The following is a 25,602-nucleotide window of genomic DNA, read 5'->3' on the forward strand; positions in this document are numbered from 1 at the left end:
TTAACTGTCATATCACATCTTTACAGATAAAAAATACTTAACCTATATTCATCTAACTAGCCATACATACATACATACATACATACATACATACATACATACATACATACATGCCATAAACACACACATACATGCACACCATACACGTACGCACGCACGCACACACATATACATGTAAACAAAATATAGGCTACATACCTCGTAAGTACATTTTTCGAATATTGAAATATGTAGAGTACAGTTGCCTATTTCCGTGATACCCCTAATCCCGTGATACTTTTTTTTAAATTGAATGTCAGTCAAAGATTTGCCGTTCGACCATAGCGCCAGACATCTTTCTCGAAAGAGTACATCTTTCGCCTAGTTTTGAGACATCAGTGAACTTCCTAGCAAGATACCCAAACCCGTGAAATTCAGTAAAAAAAAACGTATCACGGAATTAGTAGTATCACGGAATTAGGCAAATTTACCCTACAGTATCCTACAGTATTTGCAAAGTACGTTTGTTGATAATACCTCGTAAGTAGACAAATTATTCTATATTATTTTTTTAAATAACAAATGGATAACAGTTGTTGGCTGCGGTATAGAAAAATAAGAACTAATATTGCTCTGCAACGCAGTTACGACGATTTAGGAATAAACCATTGCTATATTTAATTGAATTTATTTATTTATTTATTTATTTATTTATTTATTTATTTATTTATTTACTTGATTACATACTTGGTGGCTTCTTTAAATATTACTTTTTATTTATTTAATTACTTATTATTTATTTATATTTTATTTATATACATATTTCCAATGTTTACATATCTTTTCTTGCCTAAAGTCTTAAAGTCTTATTGTTGTTCTTCATTCTTCTCTGTCCATCCAATCCATGTCATTCAGTCTGCACTCTCTCCTGTTCCGATCTCTTGTAACCATGAATTTCGAGGTCTCCCTTTCCTTCTTCTACCAGACGGACACCATTCCAGCACCATTTTAGATAAACGTTCTTCTGGCGTTCTTCTCACATGTCCATACCAGGTCAACTGCTTATACCTCACATAATCCAAAAGAGAATGTTGAATGTTCATTTCATCTCGTATAACTGTATACTTATTTTTTTTAATTTATTTCGAATGTCTCGCTGATCTTCTTAAAAATTCACTTATTTACATTTAATCATTTTGGTTTTATTTTCTCATGATAACGACAATGAAGGAAAATGAAGATAGAAACTTTGAGATGTATGATGAAAATGATAATGACGACGATGACGATGACAGTAGTAGTGTTGGTGCTTAGGATTTCGATTATTATTACCATTATTATTATTGTTATTATTACTATTAGTAGTAGTAGTAGTAGTACCACTACTACTATTACTGTACTGTTGAATCTACGCAAGAAATGAAGCAGAGACTTAACATTTGACAGTGTGTGTTGTCATTGATGAATATGGATTAGTAACCATTCTTATTACCACTACTTTTTTATTGCTACAACTACCACTTGCACGACCATTATCACCACCACAAAATCGCTACAGAAATTTTTCGTTTTTGAAAAGTATTTGCAACATTTTCTCTCTTATTTGCAGTGAATGTGGTGGACGGGGAGATGCTGCACATTACCCGAGTGAGTCGCCTGCACATGGGCGCATATCTCTGCATCGCCTCCAACGGTGTCCCTCCCTCCATCAGTAAGAGGGTGGCTCTCAGAGTCCAATGTAAGTACTAATGATGTGTTGCCGAAATTTAATTGAAAAGTTTATATATACACATATACAGAGGGTTGTTTCCGAGCTCTGATAACGAATTTGAATGATGTCATGTGCGTCAGGAATCACACCGACAGCTGAATTAGGGCGAGAGGTGACAGACCAGTAGTGAGTGATTTCATAATCAGAGTGAACGGTGTATCACACTAGCAATGCCCAAGAAAATCGAACCTTTTTGGGAGGGGTACAAAACAACCCTTTCCGATGCCAAGTACAATTACGTGAAAATAATAGGAGGCTTCAAAAAACGTGATTTCGTTATTTCCAAGAAAGGCACTTGTGTGTACCTAATTAGACTGGAAAAACTCTGATGGGATTAATTACAGAGTGTAAAAAAGCAAGCAACCCCCGTCACAAGTTGCCGCACCCCACGAGATGATACAAATTCATTCCATTCGAGCTTTATCAGTCTTATTAAGTACACAGAAGATGCCTTTCTTGGAAATAACGAAACCTCGTTTATTTCAGGTTTATTTTATTTTCATTTAACTGTACTTGACATTGGAAAGGGTCGTAATGTATCCCTCCCAAAAAGGCTCGATTTTCTTGGGAATTTCTGCTGTGAGTCGCCGTGCACTCTGACTATGGTCTGTCACCTCGCGCCACAGTTCAGGTGTCGTGTGATTCCTGACGCACATTATGTCATTAAAATTCGTTACCAGAGATCGGAAACCACCCTGTATATATGTTTCACTGTGTGTTTTTTTCATATCTTACATTTATTATATTTTTACTATTGTAATTATATTTGCGAAATTTGGTATGAAATTAGATTAGCTGTAATAGTGACAATTATAATGATAACTTTTTTAGTAGGTTATTTTACGACACTTTATCAACATCTCAGGTTATTTAGCGTTTGAATGAGGTGAAGGTGACAATGAAATGAATCACGGGTCCAACACCGAAAGTTACCCAGTATTTGCTCATATTGGGTTGAGGGAAAATCCCGGAAAAAAACCTCAACCAGGCAACTTTCCCAGACCGGGAATCGAACCCGGGCCACCTGATTTTGCGGCCAGGCGCGCTAACCGTTACTCCACATGTGTGGACTATATAATAATAGTTGAAGGTAACAATAGTTATAGTAATAATTGTTGTTTTACTATTTTATTATTAGTAGTATTCTGTTTTTTTTTTTTGCTTTGAAAATTCAAACTAATGATGTGCGTTGCACTTTTTGCAAATTACATGGGAATTAAGCATTAGAAAGTAAGTTCGTTTGAACGGGAACAATAAACCAGCTGGACATTCTGTCTCCATTGAACCTAATTACCAGGGAACGGATTTATATGGACTAAAAATATATGAAATATGTAAATATATATGTAGTTATTTTTACCAAAATATGGAATTAAATATGGATTTTTACCAAAATATGGAATTAAATATGGACTTAAAATTATAAAAAAAATGACTATGTACGTTAAATATTGGTACATTTTAATCAAACTAAACAAAAAATATAATGGACGTACCTTATCTTCCAATGTAGTTTCAACAAAACACAATTTTTATTGTCTGTTACCATAACAATAGGTTACAAACATTTCTTTCAAGTGCTGAAAAGTCAATCTTCTTCTATTGTCTCTGAGGATAGATTTATACTGACTAAAAGAGCGTTCGACGTCACAAGAAGTAACTGGTACATAATTCAATTTCACAATGTCTGCTGGGGATAAGTCCAAGTTAATCTTCACTGTTGATTCACCACTCATCACAGCAACAACCTTTTGTAGTTCTTCATATCCAGGGTTTTTTGAAAGTACAGTGTCCACCTTAGCTCTTACTGCATCTGCAACTTTACCTCTACCACGATTCAGTTGTTCCACAGTACTATTTATAATTTCAAAACTTTCAAATAGTGAAAGGTGCCTATTTTGGAGACTTTTGAGCGTTTTTATGATGCATGAAAATGTATGCTGAATGTGAGCTAAGTCATTCTTCACACTTATGTCACAGGTAACTGTTTTCGCAGTATCAATTGAGACTGCATCTTCAGAGTCCAATGCAAGGAGAACATTGTTAATAGAGTCTATATGTTCGGCATAATATTCAACTGCTTCTAGCCATGTACCCCATCTAGTTAAAATTGGCTTTGGTGGCAATGGAATTTCAGGGTACATTTCTTTCAACACGTTAACTCTACTGGGAGCTTTGAGAAATACTTTTTTCACTGATGAAATCAACAAATCTACTTTAGGGAAATTGTCTCTGACCACTTCTGCCACACGATGAAATGCATGCGCCACACAAGTAAAATGAGTCAATTTAGGATATACAACAGATAATGCTTGTCCAGCTTTGACCATATAAGGGGCAGCATCGCTAATAAAGAATAACACATTATCGTACATAATACCCTTTGGCCACAGGATACCCATAGCTTCGTTGAACAGTTTAACTATAGTTTTGTTATTGCACTTTTCTAGAACATCACAATGTAAAAGAATTCGTTCAGAATATTGTTCACTTAACAAACCGATAACTACATTACCAACAAGTCTACCTTCTTTGTCGGGAGTCTCATCAATGGAAACCCAAATTGAACTATCTTTAATTTCATCTCTTATCTTCTGTATTGTCTCATCGTAGATGGATGGAGCATACGTCTTCCTAAGTGTTGACTCATCCGGGATTGTATGTTGAGTATATTTTTCAAGGAATTCCCTGAAGACCTTATTCTTTAGTTTGTAGAGAGGAATATCAGCAGAGATGAGAGAACGGCACAGGTCGATGTTAAACTCAGATCTTACATTCGATGTTGTTGGTTGTGTTAAAAACAATTGTCTCTGCTTGGAATTTAGTTGTTTGTTGGCCTGATGTTTACTAGTTGTAATGTGTTGTTGCACCAGGAACTTTTGTGTAGATGATACTGCACACTGACACAAATTACAAAATAATATTTTATTGTCAGTTGATAAACCATCTTCTTTAAATTCTGAAATGTAACTTGTTAGTTTTGATTTTAAATTGACTGAATGACGTACTTTTGACATATTTACCGTCTTTATAGTATGATTTACAAAACTGAACCTATGTGTACTCTGACTGGCATTTAACTGTTGAGCTGCACAACTGAAGTCTGTTAAAAATTTTAAATTAAATTAATACAGTTTTGTAACTTACTTTCCCATTGTTGATAGGACTGCTAATTTTCAAATAACTCTGATGTTAAAGGGATTACTGAACATGTGTTTAAATCTCTATTGTTGAAATGTATTTTTAAAAGTTAATGGAATTTTGTTTTGTTTTATTGTTAAACCTAATATAATATGGACTGTTTTATATGAAATATGGAAAATATATGGAAATTAACGAAAATATGTACTAAACTCTAAAATATGGAAAAATATGGAAAATAAAAGTAGGATTTTTCAACCCTACACATTGTGAAACATAAAGATAATGCAAAATATAAATTATATTAGCTTTATAAGTAAATATGTATTTACATATAAATCCTTTCCCTGCTAATTACTTTTAAAGTACAGGCACCATTAAGAAGTATAACATCCATTGCAGTTGAAATAAATGGATATTACGTAGGTTTTAGTTTTCTAGCATATGTAGCTTTTGTAAATGAAAAACGTGAATATCAATATCCATCACGGAAGTTGGGTCACGTGGTCCTGCTTCAGGCAAAATATTAATCTCTTTAATGTTACAGACGTATAATTAACTCATATGGCAGTTTATATAGTAAACTGGACATCAGCAAATGAGAGTACGCTGTATAGTCTTTAATTTTATGAAAACAATTATTTTTATGTTTCTTTATGAAAAAAAATGTATAAAACGGTCACAGCTGAAATCAACTGAAACCCCGTCAGCACTCATACATGCCATTATACCAATTGGTTTACATGGGCCTTCTTCATCCTTTATCACAGATTTGAATTTTATTCACTGGTTGAGATTCGAACCCGCGACCTTTAGTTCGATATGTTGGACAGTCATGTCGTGTCACTCTGACCATGTAGTTACGAATCTCAACTGCCGCGTTTTTCTATTGTTAGATATTTTCACTAGGAAAGTTAAAAACGAATAAACAAGCACATATTTTAACTTTCATTAATTTAGATAAAGCATTTGATGCTGAAACAAATTTTATAAAGATGACATGAAACAACTTGTCTCTTTAGATATTTTATCCCCTAAAAATTCCAAGTCATCACTATTAAAGAACACACAATTAAGAAGTAGAACAATTCAAATCGCTGGACATGTCGTAGGTTTTAATTTGCTAGGTTATAAAAAAACATTAATACAATAATCCTTCACGACTGTTGGACCATGTTATTCTAATCCATACAAAATATAAAGGAGGTTAAAATTGAAGAAACTTAACTTTCTTAAAGTTAAATAAAACATTTGACACCAAAAAGAAATATTAAAATTAGTATTATTTTGGGAGATCTCGACACTTCTAAGAAAATTAGCCATTTTGAGCACTGTTCCTTGTGAAAAAAGCCGTACTACTGTACCTGAGATCTGTGTTGACTGTGTTTGTAATCTCTGTGTAAGTGAATCTCGTTACTTCAATTAATATTTTACGTTCACAGAAGGCAATAAACAATAAATGTGAGTTACACTTTTGTTTTCGCTCATTCATGAAACATAACATACCATTTTGTTTTGACTGGATGTGCGTGATATTAGAGATACAAAATTATTGTATATACATTTTACAGGTTAGTAAAGGCGCCAAAGTGATTACCCTCAAACAATTATCTTTGTTTCGAGTATGCTGTTATCTTTTCATTGAAGGTGAACCTCGGGAAGATTTCGACACTGTGTTTTGGAGAGATCTCGACATGTGTCGAGTACTCCCTGATTTCGCTTGTGATCCTTCTAGAAGTGCTGTTACTATAACAATCTTTGTGTTTTTGGTCTTAGAAGAGTTCGCAATCCTTCATAGAGGTTTTAGTGTCACCTTGTCCATCTCTTTGTTTTTGTCTGTGTGTGTCTGCCTGCGTATATGAAACTACTCATTTTCCATTGAACCAATCTTAATTAAACTTTATGTTTTAATTTTCATTGATATCGGACAAATGTAAAAGGCACAACGCTCGATACAAATGTGGGAGAATTAGTTCGGCATATCCTTTTGTCTTGCTTCTGAAGGATGTATGAATTAAATAACGACATAAGAGAATTAACATTCTAACAGTTGATAACATGTTTGAGTAGAATCTGGTTCTAGCGGAAAATTGATGTGAAATTCGCGTTGTAGAAGATATTACCACTACCTCAAAAGCACCACAGACACAATCTGCACAAGGACATGTAAGCTTTCCCGATTCCTCACCTATTGATGCTTCTTTTGAATAACTATCGCCTGTTCCGCTACTAATACTTCGATCTGGTGGGGGGGGGGGAACCCCTGAAAAACCTGCAAGACTCAAACGTAATAGCGACTGAAAACTGTAGGAAACAGATGAAGGGAACTAAACAACAAAAAGAATTTATAGGTACTTTTCCATACAAGGAAGCATCTAATGCTCGGCATGTAGGGGGGGGGGGGAGTTAATTCATCAAACAATCTGGACAGCCAATAAGAAAAACCTACTGTTCTACGTGTAGTGGATATTACTGCGATGACAATGCTAGAGGGCTTTGTATTCAGTGTATTGGAAAATACCAAAAATAGTTTTACGTGGCATGTGTGGGAAATATCACTGATGAAAAATTCACATGTGACCAACGTGAGTAGGACTAATGTAAAATATTTATCGATATTTCAGGAGCTAAATTTATGTTGTAAATATTGTGTTTTAAAGTGTTTCCTATGTTTGTAATACAGTGTCGAAATTAATCTCCCCCATTATGGGAGAAGTCGACACTTCATCGCCAAATATTTTTGACGGTGAAGATTGGTGTAAGCCCTGTGCCCATAATATTGCAGAAATATTAATAATTTTAGTAGGGTGTGTTAAGTATCTATTAGCAGTAGGTGACTAAAATTTCAAATAAACGTGTGCTGTAATAAGTGAATAGAGTGTACCCTATCACATGCAATTTGTGAATTTACAAAAAAAAATATGTTTAAATTATTTTACTCGGTTATTTAACGACGCTGTATCAACTACGAGGTTATTTAGCGTCGATGGGATTGGTGATAGAGAGATGATATTTGGCGAGATGAGGTCGAGGATTCGCCATAGATTATCTGACATTTGCCTTATGGTTGGGGAAAACCTCGGAAAAAACCCAACCAGGTAATCAGCTCAAGCGGGAGTCGAACCCACGCCCGAACGCAACTCCGGATCGGCAGGCAAGAGCCTTAGCCGACTTAGCTACGCCGGTGGCTAATATGTTTAAATTCAAAAATTATTTTAAGGTGATAGATTTACTCTAGAATAACCATTCTTTTTGTTTTTAAAGCTTAATATGTAGCCACGCATCACTAAAAATGAAAGAGCTCTAATAAGTAGTAGGCCTATTATATTTATGACTGTTTGAAGATAGGCTATTTCTTACCATTATTTTGCATCCGATAAGAAGGAACTCTTCTTAAGGACTGTTTTTGGTTAAGAATAATATACGCATATCACAAAATTTGCCGAATTTGCCCTATATGAAGCATCTATGAAATAAATATAATTATTAAAAATTAGAGGGCATCCGAACTTAAACAGGGGACCTTCCGATATACAGGCCAATGTTCTACCATTGAGCTTTAACATCACTTTGGTATAACGTGTTAAAGTTTCACTATTACAATGAGCGCAGTAGAGTAGTGGTGAGAATAAAATTGTCTCTATACCAGCACGAGCAAACAGCTGTCTAAAAATAGTGTCTGACACACCTCTTAAAAAAATATATATTTTTTATTTCGTTTTGTGAATAGGATTGACTTACTTCACTCGGCCTGCGGCTTTGTTTTGCAGACATTTCTACTCCATCATTTTTAACATATGTATCATAAATAGCTATTATTGCCCTTGAAAATAGTTCATCCTCAACTATATATGAACCCCTCGAATTTAATCATGTATTTAGTAGATTGGCAACCACTAAGAAGTAAATCTTCAGACAGGGTAAGAAACAAAACAAATGTTTTTATTACCGTTCGATTTAGCATTAAAACAAATGCAAAATATGTAAATTTTACAACTCAAACGCAATGAACATCAGAGATAGCGACCAATCAAGATGCAAGTTGACATGGGCTACTTAGATTGCAAACACGTATACCACGCGGCAATGCTAGACACGAGAGCGAGGAAGTGCTGCTGTAGACGCGCTGTCAGTTGTACCTTGCAGTTGTTTGTGTAATGTTATTTATAGTACGTTGAAGAAGATGAACCCAGTGAATATAGGCTAGTGGTTAAAGTTCTGAATAAACTAAAAGAAGACGGTTATAAGGAGATAGACTGTGAATTGTCGCGATAGGAACGTGAAATTGTTGAAGATATATACGACTTGTTGAAGATATGAATAGGAAGCAGTTGAAGGAAGTCATACTCTGGACACTGATGAAAATGAACCACGAAATGATGATAACGACATGCCTCATGTAGGCTATGTCAATGCGACATTAAAAAACAAATACTACGTCTGAAGAGGAATAAAATACTTCACAAAATTCCAATTCCCTATACGTTCCGTCCCCTCCCAAAACATCCCTAGTCATTGACATTGAGGAAAAATTTAAGGTAATAGAGTATTGGATTCTGCCAGGTGCACCGACGAACAAAGAGAAAATATTTAACTATAGGTCATGGAGCAGTATGAAACATAAATTCAAATGGCTAACACACGAAAGTCAACTCTGCAAAATTAAACAAGCTTTCGAAACAATAAAACGATGTTCTGAATAAAATGAAAGAAGTGCAGAGAAAGACATGTGAGGAATTCTGTCTGCGGCGGTCATAAAATGAAATTGTAAAGTGACATAAAAAGAATTGCACTGACAACAGCTCGTGATTTATTAGACATAGATAAAAAAATACTTCATGGCAAGTCCTTGTGAGCCGTGCCTACTACCACGGCCGTTTACCTAGTACGTCACTTCATCCGTCAGAGCGCTCTCAGACGTCACAGAATAGATAGCGCTATCAATCCCTTCATTTGATCTTTCCAAATAATCCTATTGGCCGGGTCATTACGTCTCACGAGGATAGAGGGGGAGAGAGTTTACCTATTTTAACGGAGATACACGGAACGTCACTTGGGTTCCGGTACGCGGCAGATACACTTAACAAAACTTAGGCTCTCGTACGCGGGAGATATTCGGAAACAATTGGCTCAGATTCAAGCTCTCGTACGCGACAGAAACATTTAACAAGACTTAGCATTTTGGTATGCGGCAGATATAGACAACGTGACTCGGGCTTTGTACGTGCTGGAAATAGATCAGTGGAGTAGTTATATTGCGTCGTGTGTGTTTGGGATTCTAGTGGATCGTAGTTTGGAATATCGCTTGCTAGTGATACGTCTTGGGGGCAAGTTTTAGTATTTGCATCGAGTAACATATTTGTGAGATATATGTGTTTGAGGTAAATTGTATTGGGAATTATGTAAGGAGATATGATTTGAAATGTGAGTTCATGTTCCGAGACGGTTAGAATGATAAGGCAGTGATTACGGTCTCACATATGGTTTTAGTGTTTTCCCTGCTACATTTTGATTGTTGCTTTCCTTCGCCGCTATTTTCTTATCATGTGCGTCGAGTTTAGTTGCTATTTAAATGATCCTTGAAATTGGAAATATCGTCCCTTACTTATTACGTGCATCTGTCTCCATCCCTCTCTCTCTCCGTTGGCTATTCATTTTGTAAAGTGCATAGATTTGTGTTAGTGCTATTTGCACAGTTTATGTGAGCAATATGTGCAATGGGTAATGTATAGTGATCTGTCATGTAATGCCTTATGCTGGGTAGAGGTTGTCTCTTATTGAGTGTACATGTATTTTTAGTTTGGTTAGTCAGACTGAGTGGTATCTATGGTCGAATGGATCATGTATTAAGTTGATGTGCTGGCTGGGTGTTGTGTTCAGATTCATACTCAGATAGTTAATATATATATATATATATATATATATATATTTAAAGAGTGGTTCATGAACATATGGTTAATAAGTTAGTCACTGATGGTCGAGAGACGGCCATATTAGATGATTTAATCACTTATAAGTGTGTTGGCCTCAGCCTTGTGATACATGATTTACATATCCTGGGGATATCATTTCAGATTAGTTTGTCCTATTTTCACTCATCTATTTCATGCTTATTGTTATTTCATTTTTCATTTATGTACATTGTTACTTATTATTGTTAATTATATTTGTTTTACAAATTCACACTATTCATTCTAAAAGTCTTCCACTGCGCACACCCAATCCTTTCAATGTGCCGTCCACCTGGCGAAAGCAGCCAATATAAGAAAGATAAAGAGAAGGAGTGGATGATCGTACCACCGCCCTCACACTTGCCGGTTAAATCGTTATAAGAAGCATTATAAGATTGTCAGCCGCAAAATAACAACATATGTAACAAAGGATCAGGTACACGACAAGACAGCTCTTGAACAATCAATCCAAACCTCCAGATCGTCACTTATGGATACGTACAATGATTATTCTGTGTTTAATGAAGATAAATGTGGATTCCATAAGGGAACATTAGAACATTAGAACGTCAAGGAACCAGTAAAGCGAATGGTGTCGTGCAATCCAAAGGGACAACTACACATTTCTACACTATAATATCAGTGGTTTCTAATGCTGGAAAATTGATGCCAAAGTTACTAATAATTATCCAAGAACCAAATAGTAGGCCTATAAGTGCAAGAGTTGAGGAACGCATTTTCAAGACTGACAATCTTGTAGTAAAATGGACTTCGTCGGAAAAAATGAACAAAAAATATGAATAGGATATTCTTACGGGGAATATTCCTTTCTAACTCTGCAAAACGCAATCTTCTGCTGTTGGACTCGTCTGATGTCCCCTGCGACGAAAATACAGTTAAGCAACTGTTAGATTTAGAAGAATGTGACTATGGTCTTGAAAAACTAATGATGAAAATCATAACACCAAATACGACTTATGAGTTGCAACCTTCGGACACGTATTTTTTTTTTCGAATGTACAAACATATGAATCGACAAATTTCACATATTGCAGATTTTGACGATTCATCTGATACATTACATTATTACGACGCAATAACATATTGAAACTACAGTCGCTTGTTTTAACAGCAGTTTCTTTCTTCACGATTTCAACAGGCGCATAGATATGGTTGGGTGTTAGCTGGATTGGCATCCAGGAGCAGACAAAGCTTCCAAAACACTAAGGAATATTGTATACGAAATGTAAAAGGAATATGTACAGCCTGTACAAAATCAGACTTTATAAAGTGAGGGTGGTGTACTAACAATTTGTATTTCCTATATTTTTTCTTTAGCTATCTCTGTTGTGCGACATATTATGTATATTCCTAGATAAAAAAAAAACAAACATATTCTGGAAACACGATGCATTAAGTAACATCATGACCACATCATAGTTTTCCTTCTTATGCATTAATCACTAGTAGATTGTATGTTTTCTTACTTCTTAAAGCCTCGTGTTCTGAGATGTGTATCGCGCTTTTAATTGCAGTCGAGTTACGAAATTTGAGGATTATTCATATTTTATTATGCCTAATTCTAATAATATTCGTTTCATTTCCATTATTTTTACCTCAGGTGAAGATTTACTTGTAAGATACTTACAGAGAACGACAGTACTGATATCATAATTTAATAAGTTAGTATTTTTCAGATATAAGTCTGCTTTAGACCTCCGATGGAACCAATAATAACTTATGTTAAATTAATTGTTAATATAAATGTACTTGTGTTTAATGATTATTAAATTAATACTAAGGGGGCAATTTTTTAATAGTTATTAAAATGAAACAATTATATCATTTATATTCTTTCAAGATTGAAAATTATGCATATTCTTGCTACAAAATATGCTAAGATCTACATTTGAATTGAAAGTGGAGTTACACCACTTGTAGTCTGAGCTCCTCATACGCGAAATATTCAGAACTAACACCATTGGTAAGAAAAAAATCCACAGCAGCTTAGGTTTGCAATGTGAGTTGGTGTTGTAGGTTACCGCGGTTTGGAAGGTCGATGTTTACCATAATCCCTTAAAGAAAATATCTATAGGGAGCTCATCTTTAAGACTCTTCCACAAATATCATATAACATGCATTTGGCAATAACAGCAACCACGTGGTTTGTGCATGATAGGGCTCCAACATATTTTAGTTACATTGTTCGAGAAGTACACAATAATATCTGTAAAGATATTTGGACAGGTACAAAATCACCAGTTGTGTGGCCCGCACGTTCACCTGACTTCAGTTCAATAGACTTTTATGTAAGTCGACACTTAAAAGCCTTGCTTTATGAAACTTAAATAAAAAATGAAGAAACTCTTTACCAAAGCGTTGCAGACTCCTGCCGTAAATAGATATTTGCTGTAAATTATGAGTTGAAAGACAATTGAACAGAATATTTATGCATTTTTATTGCTACATTGAAGTAAAATATTACCTTTATTTTTGTCGTTGCTCAAAATAAGAACTTACAAATACATATTTGAGGAAAACTTACTTCCGATGTATACAATCATTTTAGTTACACCCGGTATGTATACAAACAAGAGTCAATTGTAAATTTGATACAAAATTGGTCTTTACAAAAGCAGATTAGAATATACCTTCCTTTCTCTTCAAAAATAATTTAAATGACAGCTATGATCGTCCGCGCTCAGGTCAATACGAATTCACTTAATCCTCTTCATTCACAGTTACGAACCGGGGCTAAGAGCCGCTAAAATATCAGATAACTTATTAGAACAGCACATTTCATACGAGAGAATGAATGCGAAAAATGAATTATCGCTTTAAAATATCATATCTAACGCATCCGATTTTACGACTGTTATTTATTTCACAGGGAAGTAAGTATGTGGAATCTAAAATAACTCTCAATATGTTTATCAATTGAATGCCAACTTTTAAAAATAAAAACATAGTATCAAAAGCCATTATTATATTCTGACAATATGAATATCATATGCTACTTTAAGTGTATGCTGTAATTTTGATTTATCTATACAATTGATGTTTTATTTGTTAACGTTGATTATACAAGGGACAAACAATAAGTTTCTGGACTACCCTGCATGTAGGCAACACATAGGAAATAGCTAATTTAGAAGTTATCTAGACCTAGCGAAACGCATGGAATCTATATTAAATGAATCACTTGAAAGGCAGAGACGAGGATCAACCATAAGGCGTATATAGATCGATTCTAGAAAAAATCGTGGTAGGTCCTTGACATGTTTGCATAAAATCACGCGTAACAGCTCACAAACAAACATACTCATGGGGGCAGATAAACAAGTTAATTTTTTTTCTTTCACCATGTTAATAATGTCAAAAGAAGTGCTTGTACAAATTTTGGGCACTCGACCGCAATTACGAGGGCCGTAAAAATTAAGTTCGTCAGGGACCGTTCACAGAAAGAAAACACAATTTCATTGGAAAAATTTATTGAAACGGACAGAGCAATTGTTGAGCTATTTTTCAACATATTCCCTACCGGAAATAAGACATCTGTGATATCATGGGGTCGATAGAGAGGTGCAGACGGCTGTCACATACTGGTTCAGATCCCAAGGGGCAGAATTCTACGACACAAGGATACAAAAATCGATCCCATGGTATGACAAATGTCTCCGTTCCAGTGCGAAATATGTTGAAAAATAGCTGAACAATAAGCTATGTCTTACTTACTTACTTACAAATGGCTTTTAAGGAACCCGAAGGTTCATTGCCGCCCTCACATAAGCCCGCCAGCGGTACCTATCCTGTGCAAGATTAATCCAGTCTCTATCATCATACCCCACCTCCCTCAAATCCATTTTAATATTATCTTCCCATCTACGTCTCGGCCTCCCTAAAGGTCTTTTTCCTTCCGGTCTCCCAACTAACACTCTATATGCATTTCTTGATTCGCCCATACGTCCTGCTGTAGTGTGTATACTTCTGTTCGCAAGAAATCTATTGGAGTAAATGTCGGTTTCGAGAAATTCCCCTTCCGTGTGAACGGACCCTAAGGTGACTCGTTCCTGGTCCACCTGCAAGGCAGGCTGCAGGTTACTCATCTTGTAGTATATTATTTTTGTCTCCAATTTCATCTTTGCTAGATCCTTTTCCATACCCTGTTACCATTATGTGGCATTAATAACCAGCCTTTATATAGTGTCATCTACATTATATATACATACAGGTTGAACCGTAAATAATGTCATTAATGTCAGAGGATTATTCTTTGAGGTATTTCAAACAAAATAGTTTAATACAATTTCCTTCGTTTTTGTTCCCTTTTCAAAATAATAATTGTTTTATATGAAATATTTCACACCGTGTTCCGGGAAAGCCATTGACTGCATTCCGAATATGCTCAGTCAGTTTGAGAGAGCAGTGTATTATGATAATAAATTAATAAAAGATTTTTAATTTTGTCCTTCAAAGGTGCAGAAATTTGATCCGGACGAAACTGTAACATTTTAAAATACCTTTTCAGAACGAAAAGTTACACTTGATCATATCAAATATTTCCACATTTAAAGGACAAAAATAAAATTACCGGTATTTTAATCGTTTACCATCAGAATCTGTTAAATTGAATGAGCATATTGGGAATTAATTCAGTAGCTTTCCCAAAACACGCTATGAAAAATGTCATAAAAGATATTTTTTTTTTCCTCTCGAAAAGGAAGCAAAACATCAGCAAAACTATATTAAAAATTTTTCTTAGAAATATCTAAAATAATAATAATAATAATAATAATAATAATAATAATAATAATAATAATAATAATAATAATAATATAACGCATTAAAATTTATGACATTACTTACGGTATGCCTTTACATATAGGCCTAATAAATATACAGACATACAGTTTATATTATTTATTATTATATTATTATTATTATTATTATTATCTAACTATGCAATTATCTATACGCTATTATTAACTTAATGATGAAATGTGCATATCAACTCCTCAGTACAAACGAAAAACTATGGCGCCAGAATAACAATAAAAGTTAATTTATATAACACTACTTTGTAGATTTCTTATTCAACATGATATACTCGTATTTATGTTTATCCAATTTGTAGAATGAACTCTAAATAACAATCACATTTAAAAGTCACAGTGTTCTCTGGCCAGTGTAGTACATAATCGTTAGTCGTTGCTTGTCGCTCACTTTCAGAATGAGCAATTTACTAGTACTATACAAGATCACTTGAATAATATTATATTCAAAATGTCATCAAAATATATACAGAATATTGCTCGAATTGTTCACATGTTACAATAGCGATTAAAATGTAAGCATTGAATTTACGTAGGTTTTCGCATTTAACTTAATATATAATAATTAGTGAAAATGTCATTAGAAGTCTTTAAATCTTCAGAAACACCTTTAAAATAGAAGTTGCAGTGAACGTCGAAGTACGATCAACTTACAGTTACTCAAAGAGCTGAAGGTATTTAAATTTTATCGAAGCGCAGTCACTCTAACAAAAGCAGGCTTCGGGCTGTTTTTCGCACTTTCTTATGCAAGAGATTCTGCAGATGAAGCGCGTAATCATCTTCTTTTAAATTCTCCTCTGCTTGAAACGTGTGGCACAAGTGCAGTAAAAGTTTGAAATTCAGCCCGAATTATCGTTTGCTTTTCGACAAAACGAAAAATTCAGCCCTCCGCGTAGCATTGAGCTGATAACGATTCGCCGTTTTACTGAACCACAACCCGCCACTTTTACAGTAGGTTTAGTGTTTCACGAGATATAATGATCTTCTTCTGTCCTTTATAGGTTAACAGCCTGTTTGTGTAGAATTAGAATCAGGTCAAATTTTCGGATGTCTTCCCGGGCTTCTTCTTTCTATTGGTGAATTGTCTCTAAAAATATGCACACTTCGCTCTTCTGTCATCCTGGAAATATGATTGTTCCGTTACATCCTTCGTTTGGTCATCCATTCTTTCACTGTTCAAAATTCACACTGCTCTATAATAGTGTGGTTTGTAACATGTTTGATTCTTGTTTTCACAGTTCTTTCTTAAGGCGATGCTACTGAAATTTGAAAAATTCGCAATTTTTGAGCTAGAGAGTAGACATTTTTACTGAATATCCATATCACTATCATAATCACACATTGTAAATTTCATTATTTTATATTAAACAATTTAAACAAAATGATTAAACTTAATTTTTTTTAATTATCTTAGTGAAAATCCTACTTCTAAAAAATATATTATTTTTAATCTTTTTTTTTCTTCTTAAAGGTAACACTGCATTTTGTGAAATGGAACACTAGTAATGCCCTATTCTAATCTGTTCGTTTGTAAAAAAAAAATAATAAAATTTCTTAAATGTTCAAACATATTAAAAAAATAATACTGCTTTACGTATAATTCAGTAGCAATAAAACTATGCTGAATGCAGCCAGTCAAATGCTCCATTTCACAACAGAGATAATAATAATGCCGAGTTTCATCATTCTAGCTTTAGCCACTGAGAAATAAATGAATAGGTCTACTTGAGGTTGAAAACGTAGAAAATTTCTTTCTTTATAATTGAATTTAAAGATTTGGTTACACATAACTCGAGCATTAACACAACTTCTACCAAATTATATAAAAGTATGCATATAATTAATGTATTGAGATAAAATTTTCACGAAAATACTCATCATGAAACCATATATTTTTAGTGCGAAAATAAAAAATTATAGAATTTGTCAAAATTCGACTATTTTCAGTAGCTCATTGCCTTAAGGCAATCATTTCTGATGTTTCCATGATTTCTTCGGTTTTTGTTGTGTCAGGTCGTGCTTCAGATGTATAAGTAACGACAGGCTGTGCAACTGATTTATAAATCCTGACTCGAGTTTGCATCAGATATTTATTCTGCCATACTGTGTCCTTGGGACATCCTGCAGTTCTTGCGACCTCATGCTTCTATCCTTACTTCAGAATGTAGTGTGCCATTACACGTCCGATATCAACATGACATTTCTAAAAACATTTTTTTTGGCCACCTTCAAGATCATCAGTTTTAATGCTTGTAGATTAATTTTTGTGTGGGTATCTAAAAGATGTTATGTAAACCATGCAATTTTCAAATTCTTGAGCACTACATTACATGAGAGACGCTCTCAATTAATGTTTCGTCACAAATGTTTCGTCACCAGCAGTTAGTCACAACTAAAATTTGGTCGCAATAGCTGTCGGTCACAATGATAAGTTGGTCACAATACCAGTTCTTCACAATGATAAGTTGGTCACAAGTATATTTTCGTAACATATGACACAGTACTACTTGCTGCCAATATGAATGAATGAATACTATAATCTTAAAAATTCAGTTAATTTTATTATATTTCAATAAATAAAAGTAAAAAAATTTCTGCGACGTTATGTCCAAGAGACTGAAAGGACTTCGATATATTATCGTTATCCTTGTATTCCCAATATTTTTCAACAATTCTCTGAATTAATTTATCTAAAGTCAACGTATTTATTATTTTACTTGGGTGGAGATATGCCACTTGCCATTCTTTCTGTTACCACTCTGATTTCTGCCGTCTCTCTCTGAAGAGTGCCAGAAGATGATATAGTGAGGGGTGCGCTTTTCCCGTTAAAAGATTGAGTTGCCTATGCCAAGCCTCACAGTTTGTTGCTCTTGGTTATTAGTGTTATTACATTAAGGTTTTATCATAGCAGTTCCATATGTTCCGTGGGAAAGGTGGAAAGGGGGTTGCAGTCTCCCACGACGTATTGTTGTATAAATATGTCATGTGATACGAATCGCCCGGTAACTAAATTATAATGTGTTATGAATCGTTCGGTAACGAAATTGTAATGTGTTACGAATCGTCCTAGTGGCGAAAAATTTGTGGCAAATGATCCGGATTCCTGCACGAGATATTCAACATGGTTAAAACAACTAGCACCTGCACTGAAGCTAGAAGTGGATATTTCCAGCTCCAGTTGTAAAATATAATAAATTATTTTGTTTCATTCCAAAACTGTTGTCAATTTCATATTTAAGTACGTGTCATTCAATCTGATGTACGTAACTCAAGTTTCGAACACTGCTCATTCCGTCGTCAAAATTATTATACATTATTTTGTCCTCATTTTTTACTTGTGTATTATTTCACTCTACTTGTATTGTTATTTATCTGTAGATCCATTTCGTATATATGTATATTTTTGTATAGCCTACATTTACAAAATGTAAATATGTATTGATATAATGCACACAGGGTGTTAAGAAAAAGTATCCAGTATTTTAGAAGGTGCTGGTATGCATCAAAACAAGAAAAAAAAAAGTCTAATAAACATGGGTTCTACAACACATACTTTCTGAGATCTGAGCACTTGTTCATAGGAGGTGCTCAATGTGACGTCAATTCATGGCAATGCATTCCTCTGCCATTCGGCGTAAGGAATCACGCACTCTTTGAAATTGACCTGGTTGTTCTTGATAACCAAAAATCTGGGGGATTTAGATTTGAGGAACGAGCAGGCCAAGGTGTGGGGCCTCCCCAATCAATCCAGCGGTCCTGAAATATCAGCATCGGGTATTCAGGCTCATTGCGGAAAAAAAAAATGTGCTGGTGTGGCATCCATGTATGAACCACATCTGTAGTCTTTGCTGATATGGCACTTACTCCAGCAAGGTAGGCAATACATTAATTAGAAAATCCTGATAACGAGCTCCAGTTAATGTCTGTGGTAGCACGTATGGCCCTTAATCTATCGCCAAGAACGCCTACCCATACGTTGATTGAGAATCGGTGCTGATGCCCTGTTTCTTGAAGTGCATGGGAATTTTCATCAGCCCACACATGCTGATTACGAAAATTGACAACACCATCTCTGCTGAACCCCGCTCATATCCGCAACCAAACTTTTCTTTTCAGTATTACTTGCGAAGTATCAGTATTCCATGCCAGGGGTGTCAACTATGGTATGATTACCTGGTAGCCTGCAGTCTTGTAGGGCAGAGAAATGCAATGGCATGAATGGACGTCACATTGAGCACCTCCTATGAATAAGTGATCACATCTCAGAAAGTATGTGTTGTAGAACCTATGTTTATTAGACATTTTTTCCTTGTTTTGATGCATACTATCACCTCCTAAAATATTGCATAATTTTTTAACATCCTGTATTTATGTTTACACGTAAAATAGTAAATTCAGTTAGATCTAACAACACTGACGTACGCGATAATAGGAGCACATCGTTTTATTCTAGGTTTCAACAGAGCTAAATAATATAACATTAAGTTTATTTCTTTATCATCCATACAGAATTGTCAATTGCTTACGTACCAGTACTATTCAGTTTAAAAGAAAAGTGTGTGCTGTTTAAGGAAATAACTTTCATTCTCAATTATCTACACATTAGTAACACAATATTGTTGACGTATATAGTACAGGCTTCGTAATATCAAGACGGTCTTCCATTAGGAGTTTATTCTGTAAGAACGCCATAATAAAAGTAGAAGTAACGGTTTTAATACGTAATAAGATGTGTTTCAGATATCAAATGCAATGTTATTACATCCACCGGAAGAACATACCCTGTTCCACAAAGTTTGAAACTCTGCCTTGTTAAGAAACTTTGTGAAAAGATAGAGAGCTAAACTCATCTGTTCAGGGAACAATAAGTCTCTTCACATTAGCAATTTCTTTAGATGGTAGTCGCAAAGGCGGATTTTGTATTACTAGGTTTTCCCCTCACAAGCATATTTTTCGTCACTGAAAATGGTTCATTTTGTATTATTCGTTCATTAATCTGCACAGAACTTACAACTAAATCAGAAATACAGGGAGATTCGCTTCGGAAGACATAAAATAAAAACGTTATAAGATGAGAACTTTTGCTATTTATTTTTCAGTAATTTGTAAATACATTCTAGAAGAATGAGTCATTTGACCACATTCGACTTCAGTGTACCCACCATTGTGTACACAACACAATTTATATCGTGACGCTAATTCTGTAGTGTGCGGTAAAAAGAGAGTCAATCAGAAATGGGTGTTTCTGGTTGTCACCTCGATGTGAATAAAAAAATGTATTTCTTCAAATGGTATAAAGGGAATACGTCTATTCTCTTTCATAACGATGTAGAGTTTGAGTTTTCCATTAATAATGAAGCGAATTTTTCCCCGTTATCAATAAATAGTAACCACAACTTTCCGGGCCACCATGATTGCGCCACTTGTAATTGCGCCAAATGGGTTGCTGTATATCGGTATTGCGTTTGCGTCAGTAACTCAAACGTAATATGCAACATTTTTGTTCCTAAGTTTGTACAAAAAAATATTTAAGATGGTAGTACGATACGATACAAAATCTTCGTTAGTGGAGGACATTGGTTGCAATTCAGTTGCTTCGTGAACTCAAGTAAGGTTGTTGGTAGTTTTTTAATATGGTGACGTGGTTCTCTGTAGATTGCTTCCCGTAATAGTTTGTCAGTGAAATGCAGTACACTAGCACAAGTCTCTGGATTCTCATTGAATGTTGTAGATTATTATTATGCCTGGTTTTTCACTAAAGTCACTAGTCGCTTTCCTTTTACACGACGCACGTATTTTTTTTGCCGTACGAGATCTCTTTAATTACTTTGGTGATTATGGCCCCCTACAATTTTCGTTTCACTGTTTAAGATTGTTATTTTGGCAGGACAATTCTTCACTGTACAACGCCAACGTATACGTCCATCTACATATGTGTACGCCTTGCGAAAATTAAAACCATCTCTTACAAGCAAGTCCTGTCCTCTATTGCTACATCTTTGGACTACCTCCATGACAACCTTCACTAGTCAATAGTCTCCCTCATAATGTTTATGTCCTCTCACTCAATGGTATTAATAAAATAAAACTACCACCTGGGTATCGTGCACTAGTAGATTTCGTGCTCTACCAACTTAAGAAAAACGAAAATTCTTACCCAAAACTTTCGTTGGCGCAAACCCACTACCCTTAAATATGATCTATTTTGCTATTGCAAATAAACAATAAATCTGGCGCAAACGCATTGCACCCGAGAATTCTGTAGGATCAAAAATTAATAATATCATCATTTAGATTTCCAACTTATCGTAATGATTTTGGACTTCATTTCAAACTGTGTTTCTGCTCTACTCGAAACTTTTACAGTTTCTGCCTTATGCCCTTTTCACCGCTCACCATAAATTTATTTCTATGTATGATGTAACATCCCAGGGGTAACTTTTTAAAATGCTGATACAATTTCGCTTTAGTAGGTATTATCAATATCCCTAGGTAATAGTTTGCAGATATAATTCTTCACAAAACCCCAAAGAAACGATTCGGATAGCGTTAGTTGTCAAACATTTAGATCAGCGGTCATTAGCACAGTGCACCCTCGGGCTAGCATCTCTTACCCGCTGATAAGACATTGCACTGGCGTGCATCCATGAATACTGGCGTTACCCACTTCAGCAAGTGCTGACGACCACTGATTTAAATGCCACATAATTGGCATACTACGACCATTCCAAAAGATATCAGATATTATTCGGAAAATCATGTATTAATTTTTCCCAGTCAGATGGTACGCCGTCCTGTAGGAATATCTTGTTTTCTCGGTGTAGTTGCGATAGGAGAAGCCAATGTCATCCATTTCTGGAGATTCACATCGCGTAATGTCTAAAGGCGTTATTTATGACGGTACGGGTAGATTTTCAGATAGCATTGTCGAGTTATGTATGCCGTAGTCATTTCTGTGGAAAGTCGTCTGCGATACTAGCTGTCATAACAGCGTTAACTGATATTACATTTTCATTTTTCACAAATTACAACACACGTTTTGCTTGTTGCCTTGCTGTAAACGGCATTTTTTATTTAGACTTTGCTAAGTAATAATCTGATTTTGTTTGTTTTTTGTGTGTGTGTGCATCCGTTGCCTACCCACTTCACTTGCGTAATTCGGGTTTCGAATATTTCCGATAGATGGCAGGACTGTGATCCATTTCACAAGTTTAATACTGATGTGTATATGCGGAGAATTATGTTGTATACTAGGGTGAATAGTATGTGTAAGTCAAACGATTCTGCTGACAAGAAAATAGTGCAAGAGTAAAGATTAACCTAAAGATTGAATGTACCGATTCAGTTATTTCAGGCTCATGACTTTACAATATGTTGACATCTGCTCACCTATTTGAAATAATAAGTTATTATGTAAAATAAGATCTACAAATTAAACATAAATACTGGTTAAATAGAGCAACTGGAAAAATTGATGTACATTTGTTTATTGTAGAGTTAAACAATTAAAAAAGTAATATGTAAATAAGCTTTAAGCCCTTTTTTGTTTTAAATAAACACGCTTAGTTGAAACTTGCACTAAAACTAGACGTAAGTGCAAGTTAAAACCAACGTAACTTGAAATAGATATAGGATGGAAAATGAGGTATTAAATGTATATTTATTGCGTATAATTGTTATTCGTGTACCTATATGTTAACTGTAATTTATTAAGTTGATGTACTTTTTGTGAACCATTATTAATAAATATCCATTACTAGTATGTGTAAGTGTTCATCTAAGTGTAGTGTAGGGAATGGGTGAGAATGATGATGAAGGAAGAAAGGAAAACTCGATATCGGCACGTAGCCTACTCCTGTCGAATAGCACCAAGGGGGCCACCAGGCTTGACATCCCCGGCCGACATAAATTATTAACGTTAAATTTTATATCTACAAGTTTAATTAATTACAATGTTATGTACTGTATTTTATATCAGGATATTTTTGTTAGTCTTAATGCGCATATGTTTAAATCCGTAATGTTTCTTAATGTAAGCTTTGATCGCTGGGATCTTTCTTTTCATGAATAAAAAATACAGGATTATTCTAAAAGAAAGCAGATTTCAAATATTTATTTTAAACAAACTATAAACAGTAGAAACACTTGCCGCACGCCAATGGAAAGTTTTATAGTGCATGAGGTTGCAAGCATTCAACATGCGCATCATGTGTTTCGCGACAAACATCAAAACGGTGGTCCATTTCTCGCCACAAAGGAATCAACTGGTCCCTAATTATGGAATTCACGGTTCCAACAATTCGATGTCGTAGATCTTGAAGAGTAGCAGGGAGGTTTGGTACAAACACCCTGTCTTTTATGTACCTCACAGATAAAAATCACTGGGGTAAGGTCGGGGGACCTGGGGGGCCACACACGATGAACACGGCCTTCTCCACCTCTTCCAATTCAACGTCCCGGAATGGTGTTGTTCGGATAATAATCAACTAAAAAAAGTTAATACTTTCTTTACAGAAATGGCGCAAAAAAACATTCACATTCGGTAAGTTCTTGTATGTTCGACGACTACGCAGGATTTTCAGTCCTTCAAATTCGGACTCGCGAGTAACTGCAGCGGACAAGCCGTTTCTGTTTCCGTTTTGCTTATGGCCTCGGATCGAGCATCACGTGTAACCAAACGTTCAAAAAAATGAACCTTCCTCTATCCATTGGTGTGCGGTAAATGCTCCTAGTGTTTATACTTCGTTTAAAATAAATATTTGAAATCTACTCTTTCTGGGCGCAGATGGCACAGCAAAAGCCATTGTCTGCATATGAGGAATGCTGGGAAAATCTGAAAATTACTTTACCAGCATCTCTATGCTTTTTTGTTAATTTTATTAATTAGAAAGTAAAAGCGTGTTTTACTTCCAGTCTGTCAAGGAAACAAAACACGGAAATCAATCTGGTATAGCTTTACTTTATAAATTGAATTTCTTGCAGTCCCCCCGATGTTGTCCATCTCGAACCAGCTGGAGGGTGCGTACGTGGGGCAGGACGTGTCCCTCGAGTGTCACTCGGAGGCCTACCCCACATCCATCAACTACTGGACCACGGAGCGTGGCGACATGATCGTTTCGGGTAAGCAAGACCACAATCTGTCACCGAATCTTCCTGTCACTAATTATTTACTCAGCCGCCATGATTAATGCATTAATTTCTGCAGCCGGACGTCACCAGAGTACTTGCCTCCTCCCTGCTATCCTCTTGAAACTTCCTCTTTGCTTCATTCAATTATTCCACATCTCTCAGCATTGTGCTAATCTCAACTCCTTCCTCTGTTTTTATAGACTCTGGATTATGACAGCCATCCTTCCTTCTTACATATTTATATGATTAATCCTCAAGATTGTTCCTCTATTTTTTCCTTTATTTCCCTTTTTTTTTATATAATCTTCTTCTCATTACCTTACTCATCCTTATTTCACTCAGGTCCAATCACTTACTCATTTTTTTCCTTCTACAACTCTCCCTTGCATTTTACCTTTCCCTCTACTTCTATTCTTTCAATCTTAAGTTCTCCTTCTCCATATCTTCGAATCTTTTCCCCTTTTTGTTTGTTTCAACAATTTCTTCATCTGCCTTTATTCCCTACGACTTTTATAGTCGGTACGTACCTAAATTCTTTTCTTATACTATATTGTAATACTTAGATGTTTTCTTACATTTCTCCCCTTCTCATTTCTTCCCTGTTCATTTTTTTGGATTAATCTTTGAATTCAAATAGGCCTATCCTATTTCTAATTACATTTTATTTCTCTTTTCCATTGATTTTTCGTCTCATTTCTGTCTTTCTTCCTTCGATATTTAATTTCTCTTCTTCCCTGTTCTTACTTTATTCTCCATTCTTTTATTTTTTCCTATACTATTTTGTTCTTTTTTAATATTA

At 35.1% G+C, this 25,602-nt stretch overlaps 1 protein-coding gene across 1 annotated transcript in view; it reads left to right on the forward strand.

The window, feature by feature from the left end:
* Window positions 1-25,602, forward strand: part of LOC138711635 (cell adhesion molecule DSCAML1-like) — a 719,252-nt gene that overhangs the window by 608,826 nt on the left and 84,824 nt on the right. Inside the window, exons 8-9 of the mRNA XM_069842766.1 lie at window positions 1,589-1,717; window positions 24,657-24,794. Of these exons, the coding sequence (XP_069698867.1) occupies window positions 1,589-1,717; window positions 24,657-24,794 (267 nt within the window). The remainder of the gene's footprint in view (window positions 1-1,588; window positions 1,718-24,656; window positions 24,795-25,602) is intronic.

The sequence above is a fragment of the Periplaneta americana genome, chromosome 13 (assembly GCF_040183065.1).
Source record: "Periplaneta americana isolate PAMFEO1 chromosome 13, P.americana_PAMFEO1_priV1, whole genome shotgun sequence".
NCBI lineage: Eukaryota > Metazoa > Arthropoda > Insecta > Blattodea > Blattidae > Periplaneta > Periplaneta americana.